Below are 6000 nucleotides of genomic sequence, written 5' to 3'. Positions count from 1 at the left end.
CCTAGCGAGCCCGGGCGCTGCTCCGAGCGCGGGGGGCCGCGGACGCCTCGGGGGGCGCCTCGGGGGGCGCCTCGGGGCGTGAGCCGGCGCGGAGGGCGCGGCCGCGGGGCGGGCGGCGGCGCGGGGAGCTGCGGGCGGGCCAGGCCGGGCGCCCGGGGCGCACCTGGCGGCGGCGCGGCCGGGCCGGACGGCGGGAGCGGGCGCGGCGGGGACGGCGAGGATGTCGCAGCCGCCGCTGCTCCCTACCGCGGCGGAGACTCGGAAGTTCACCCGGGCGCTGAGCAAGCCGGGCACGGCGGCCGAGCTGCGGCAGAGCGTGTCGGAGGTGGTGCGCGGCTCCGTGCTGCTGGTGAGTGCGGGACCCGCGGGAAGGGCGGGCGCGGCGGGCGGCCGGACCCCTCCTTCCACGCTCCTCCAGACCGGTCGGGCCCAGGCCGAGCTGCACGACCTGCTGGGTCTGCAGGACTAAGAGGTGGTGATGGGGACAGGAGAGAAGGGAAAACCCTGTAGGGCGGCAACTTCCATCTCCCCACCTCGAGTCTGGGGGGTCGTCTCCCCACCGTTGCACCCCTTCCCTCCTGGGAAATCTCTAGGGAGGCAGATGGCCATCTCCCTCCCTGGATGGGGGAACCCCCCACGCCCCCGCCAAGTTTACCTTCCTCTGCCACACGGGGCTTTACGCTCCGTTGCCCCCCATTCCTCCTGCAGCCCCCTCCCTGCTCTTCCGGTATTCCGGAGGGTCTTGGCACCTGTGACCTGGAGGGCTGCAGGGGGGTGGGCGAGTGGGGGCTTCCTTTTCCAGTCGGTGACTCAAGGTAAGGGTTGGCCCTGCGCACCCTTTGGGTGGGCTGAACTCCAGAAAGGAAGCGGTTCCGCCCACCCCCTCCCCGCCGTCCGCCCCGAAACCGGCTTCCTGAGGTTTGGCCTCCGCTTACCAAGGGTTAGGGGGCGTGATAGAATCCCTTGGTAATTTCAGCATTTGTGCAAATTACTACGAAGTTTGGGGATTTGCATGCAGCAAGTGAAGAAGACAGTCCCAATGTTCATCTGGTCATAGCAGAACATCTTTAAAGAATTGGCCCCGGGGTGCAGGGAGATGAAGTCTTAAATCGACTTTTCCTTAGCCAGAGCTGGTCCTGCTATATTTGGAAACGTAGTACACCCAGATCACTTGGATGGTGAGGGAGAGGAGCGACTTTGGATGGCAGCATGTTTTCCCGGGCAGCTGGAAACTTTTAGCTGCTCCTTGCATTGTTGTTGGCGTTTGTTTTCTGGAAAGGGGCTTGTTTGTGGGCGGGTGATTCGTGCTGGTTGTTGGAACCGCTCATCTTCCTGGGCCGTGGAAGTGATTCTCTGTGCTTTGTGACGCTGTGTGTGGGGTACTGTCCCGTTGAGTGTGGGACCCTTGAGACAGGAGCTGGGCCGTCTTTCTGGTGGCAGATAGATGCCCTTCCTGGGCAGACACAGGATGACATGAATGATATTTGTGGAGTTCGGAGTTGAAGCTTTGCCGATATCCATATACAGCTTGCTTAGTTTGATTTTTCTCTCACTTGACAGCTCTTCAAACTCACCCCAGATTCCTCAAACTCCAGTCAGTCCGCCAATACTATACAGGGATTTTATTTTTCTTTTCTACTGAACTTCACCAGTTGATGGTAAGGGTAGAGCAGGGTTGGGAAAAGACCAGAACTTGGCTTCTCCTCCATAACCCAAGCTGACTTCTCTTCCCTTAGTCTAAGGAGGACTTTCTGCATCTTTTTGACTTTTGCCGTTGTGTGCATGTTAAGGATAAAGCCTGCAAAATCTGTGGCTTTTGTTCTCATGTGAAATTTAGTTCTTTTAACTGAGGGCTACTGTCCTCATTAGAGACTTGAGGCAAAAGAAGAGTAAGTAAAACATGACTGTACCATGATTTCCAAAGTTCTGGCAGACCTGAACTGCAGAGGAGGTACTGGTTTCATAACCATTAAGTCGAACACAGAAGTTCCAAAATAGGCACGACACTGCAACAGACGTTGATGTGCAGCATTCCTTGAGTACCTGCCCTTCCTATTGGAGGGTGGGCCTGCTGATAGTGACCTCCAAGTGTCCATTTCCAGGTATGACACACTTCCGTGTTACCTCATGACACTTTAACAGTACATCTGTTTTCTTTAGACACCTTCCATCATGAACAGTCAGACGCCTGGCTGGTGTCTCACCTCTTAGTGTTGTCTTTCAGTGGTCACTTGTCTCATGAAACAAAAAACATTTACAGGAAAGCAGGTGTAGTCACTAGGGTGCTTGAGGGACTCCCTGGGTGAATGGGAAGTGCGTTGCAATGGTTCTGCATTGCGGAAGGAGGAATTTGAGATAGCTTACAGATACTAAAAATTACCCATAAACCTCACTCCCTTCATCTCCTGCCGGGTACTCTACTACCACTTGCTTCTTCTTGCTGCTCCCCAGTGTCCGTCAGGAAGCCATAGCAGGTGCACCTGCCACCTAAGTTCTGGTTTGGCTTTATTGTAGGAGAATATAATAAGAAGGGCTCCTTGATCCTTGCAGGAGGCTGAACAGCAACCAAGCCAGGGTTTGGAATCCTATGGCCTATCCATCCATGCTTCGATGGAAGTATTTCTCTGTTCTGTCTTTGACGACTTAAGTCAGTGCTAATACAATGCCTACAGCATAGTAAATGCTCAATGAATATTCTTAACTAGCTGACCAATAAAGCAATTTCGCAGATGGACTAAAATTAAATATGAATAGGGTATGGGTTTAACGGCTCTTCCCATTCTTCTAGCATTGGTGAGTGGCTGGTAGTGAGATCAGAAACAGCAAAATTAAATAGTTCAGTGGGTAATAAAGGCTGCTACTTAACAAACTTAAAAGTGAGATGTGCTCATAAATTTTTCATCGATAACTTCATTTTTCATAGGCTCAGGTTTTCAGGCCTTTAATGATGATTTTGGGTTAATTTGAAGAGCTTGAAAACAGACATACAAAAAAGTGTAGAGAATAGTATAATGAGCTCATATAATCCATCACAGATTCAATAACTATCAAGATTTTACCTAACTTTAACTGTCCCTTTGTGTGTGTGTGTGTGTGTGTGTGTGAGAGAGAGAGAGAGATTGTGAATTCCAAGCCTCTTGTCCTTTCACCTGTATATCTAGTATGTACGATTAAAAATGGGGATATTTTGTACAGAAGTATAATGCTATTACAATAAAATTAACAAAGGACACCTGGGTGGCTCAGCGGTTGAGGTCTGTCTTTGGCTCAGGGTGTGATCCTGGAGTCTCAGGATCAAGTCCCACATCAGTCTCCCTACTTGGAGCCTCCTTCTCCCTCTGCCTGTGTCTCTGCCTCTCTCTGTGTCTCTCATGAATAAATAGTAAAATCTTAAAAAAAAAAAAAAAAAAGTCATGCTGGGCTGTTGCTTAACTTCTCTGAACTTCAAAGTTCTAAAACACATACATATATATTTTAAAGATTTATTTATTTATTTTAGAGAGAGTGCAAGCAGGGGGAGGGGCAGAAGGAGAGAGAGAGAGAGAGAGAGAGAGAAGCAGACTCCCTGCTGAGTGTGGAGGAGCCTAACATAAGCCTTCATCTCAGGACCCTGAGATCATGACTTGAGCTAAAATCCAAATTCCTATGCTTAACCAACTAAGCCACCCTGGCACTTCAGGGCTCTATTATATTAAATGAGGGTCTGTTCCTAGAGTCCCTTTCCTTATCAGTGTGCTTGAATTTTAAGACTTTCATGAGTAGTAAAGGTGCTGTAGGAAAGGGAATTTATGATTTGGGGTAATGAAAGAAGAATCCTCACAATTCCAGAATTAGCTTTCCATGATTTAGAATAGTCAGGAGGGCAGTGCATTCAAAATATCTATGCAAGCTCAGAAGAAAGACTTCTCTGAGCAGGGTTGAGTTGTGATTGCTTTTGGAGCTCCCAAAGCATTTTACCTTGGGTCTTTCAGATTTATTAAAACAGCATCGTAATGGCCTAGATTTAACAGAGTATGCCATACAAGGCCTAAAAATATCCTTTCTCTGAAAGATTTGTGTAAATATTGTGACACAGGCCATTGCATGGGTTTACCAGCTATACACACTTGAGTTTTGGTTCTTAAGTCACGTGGCTTCCAGTTTCCTTACTGATCTTATCTCAGGAGGTTCAGCTTCAAATGCTCCTTCCATACTCCTTGGAGATCCAGCATTATGAAATGAAATGAAACCAAGTCAGGTCACTAAATTTTCCCATTGTGTTACTGGAGGAGAATGGGCAGAAGGTGTGGGATGATTCTGTCTTGGAGTATGTGCTTGGAGCCTTCCTCACCCTCTCAGGTCAGCCAATTCAAGGTTCCAGTATTATCTGGGGTAATGTGAGACAAGTGGTGGTGTTCTTTGAAATCCTCAGGTAAGATAAAACCTCATTTTGGCGGTAATTTTCAATCAGATATGTTGGTAAATCTACAGCCAAACTGGCTTGAGCATCACCTCACTGTCTTTCTTCACCCTCTTGTGGAGGGAGTCCCAACAAACAGAAACCTCCCAAAACAGAGGAAGTAGGGTGGAGGCCCATCTCCCAGTAGATAATCAACAACAGGTTCTATTTCTCTGGTTTCTAGTCCATTTGAATATTACGAGATGGGAGGACATTAGTAATGCCTTGAATGTGAAAAGGGAGGGAAGGAATTGTGAAATCTTTATCCACGTTGACTGAGTGCCTTCTCTGTGCTGAGACTCTTTGTTGGGTGCTGGGATGTGCTGCTGTGTTCTAGCAAGCCCTCATCTTAAGGGTTTAGGATCTAAACAGGTGGACAGGTCAGTAGTTTACAAAAAGGTGGATCACAATACAAAGGAGCACTTTTAAAGGGTCAAATGGGTGGGTCAGCGAATAGAGGAAGTTGAAATGACAGAACTGGTGTAGGTGGGAAAGTGTTATGAAAAACTGAAAGGGACCTGGAAGATGCAGAGATAAGGGGGACTTTTTTTCCAGAAAAGAATGAGAGATTGAAATAATGCTTAGAATGCCCAGGTAGGCCAAGAAAGAGCAGAGCAGCTTGGGCAAAGATGGGTAAGTTTTAGGAGGAAGGAAGAGAAGTTTTGAGAGGTACATTGACTAATTTTGGGAATAGTTTCAAAGACTGGCTGAGAGTTCATCACGAAATAAATTCTTTTTCTCTTTCTTTCTTTCTTTCTTTCTTTCTTTCTTTCTTTCTTTCTTTCTTTCTTTCTTTCTTTCTTTCTTTCTTTTTTTTTAGAGTAGGAGAGAGAGAGAGAAAGAGGGAAGGGACAGAGGGAACAGGCCCCATGTCTAATGTGGAGTCTCTGGCTCAAGGCTTGATCTCACAACCCAGAAATCAGACCTGAGCCAATATCAAGAGTCAGACGCTTCACTGACTGAGCCACCCAGGTGCCCCTTCCTTGTCTCTCTCTCTCTCTCTCTTTTTTTTTTAAAGATTTATTTATTTATTCATAGAGAGAGACACACACACAGGCAGAGGGAGAAGCAGGCAGAGGGAGAAGCAGGCCCCATGCAGGGAGCCCGACGTGGGACTCGATCCTGGGTCTCCAGGATCACACCTTGGGCTGCAGGCGGCGCTAAACCGCTGTGCCACCGGGGCTGCCCCTTCCTTGTCTCTTTGAAACATAGTTTAGGAAAGAGGTTCGTAACAGCCTGTGAATATATGCTTCTTAGAGACATCTTCTCTTAAGTGTAGTCTTGGGGGTAAATAATGTGATGATTCTGTGTCATGCAGGCCCAGCGATAGGGGGAAAGGTATGTGGCAAGAGAAGAAAACCCTGAATAAGCCTCCGTTGTGTAAACATTTAGGGTATCATAGGAGGAGTATCAAATGTGGTGGGTGCACACCATTCAGTAAATCCTGCTGCAAAAAAACAATGTTGGAGCCCACCCTTTACACTAAAATAAATTATAACTAAATATAAGAGTTACATGTGAAATGAAAGGAGCATGGGTGAATAATCATGTAAGGGTAGAGA

The 6000-nt window shown here is 47.9% G+C and overlaps 1 protein-coding gene across 6 annotated transcripts in view; it reads left to right on the top strand.

Annotated features, from left to right (window-relative positions):
- Positions 1 to 205: 205 nt before the first annotated feature.
- Positions 206 to 6000, top strand: part of DOCK9 (dedicator of cytokinesis 9) — a 279172-nt gene continuing 273377 nt past the window's right edge. For all 6 annotated transcript variants that reach the window (XM_038569938.1, XM_038569936.1, XM_038569928.1 and 3 more), the window contains exon 1: positions 206 to 349. In XM_038569938.1, coding sequence (XP_038425866.1) covers positions 221 to 349 — 129 coding nt within the window. In that variant the 5' untranslated portion in view covers positions 206 to 220. The remainder of the gene's footprint in view (positions 350 to 6000) is intronic.

Source organism: Canis lupus, chromosome 22 (assembly GCF_011100685.1).
Source record: "Canis lupus familiaris isolate Mischka breed German Shepherd chromosome 22, alternate assembly UU_Cfam_GSD_1.0, whole genome shotgun sequence".
Classification (NCBI taxonomy): Eukaryota; Metazoa; Chordata; class Mammalia; order Carnivora; family Canidae; genus Canis; species Canis lupus.
This window is presented reverse-complemented; position numbering and strand designations above follow the sequence as displayed.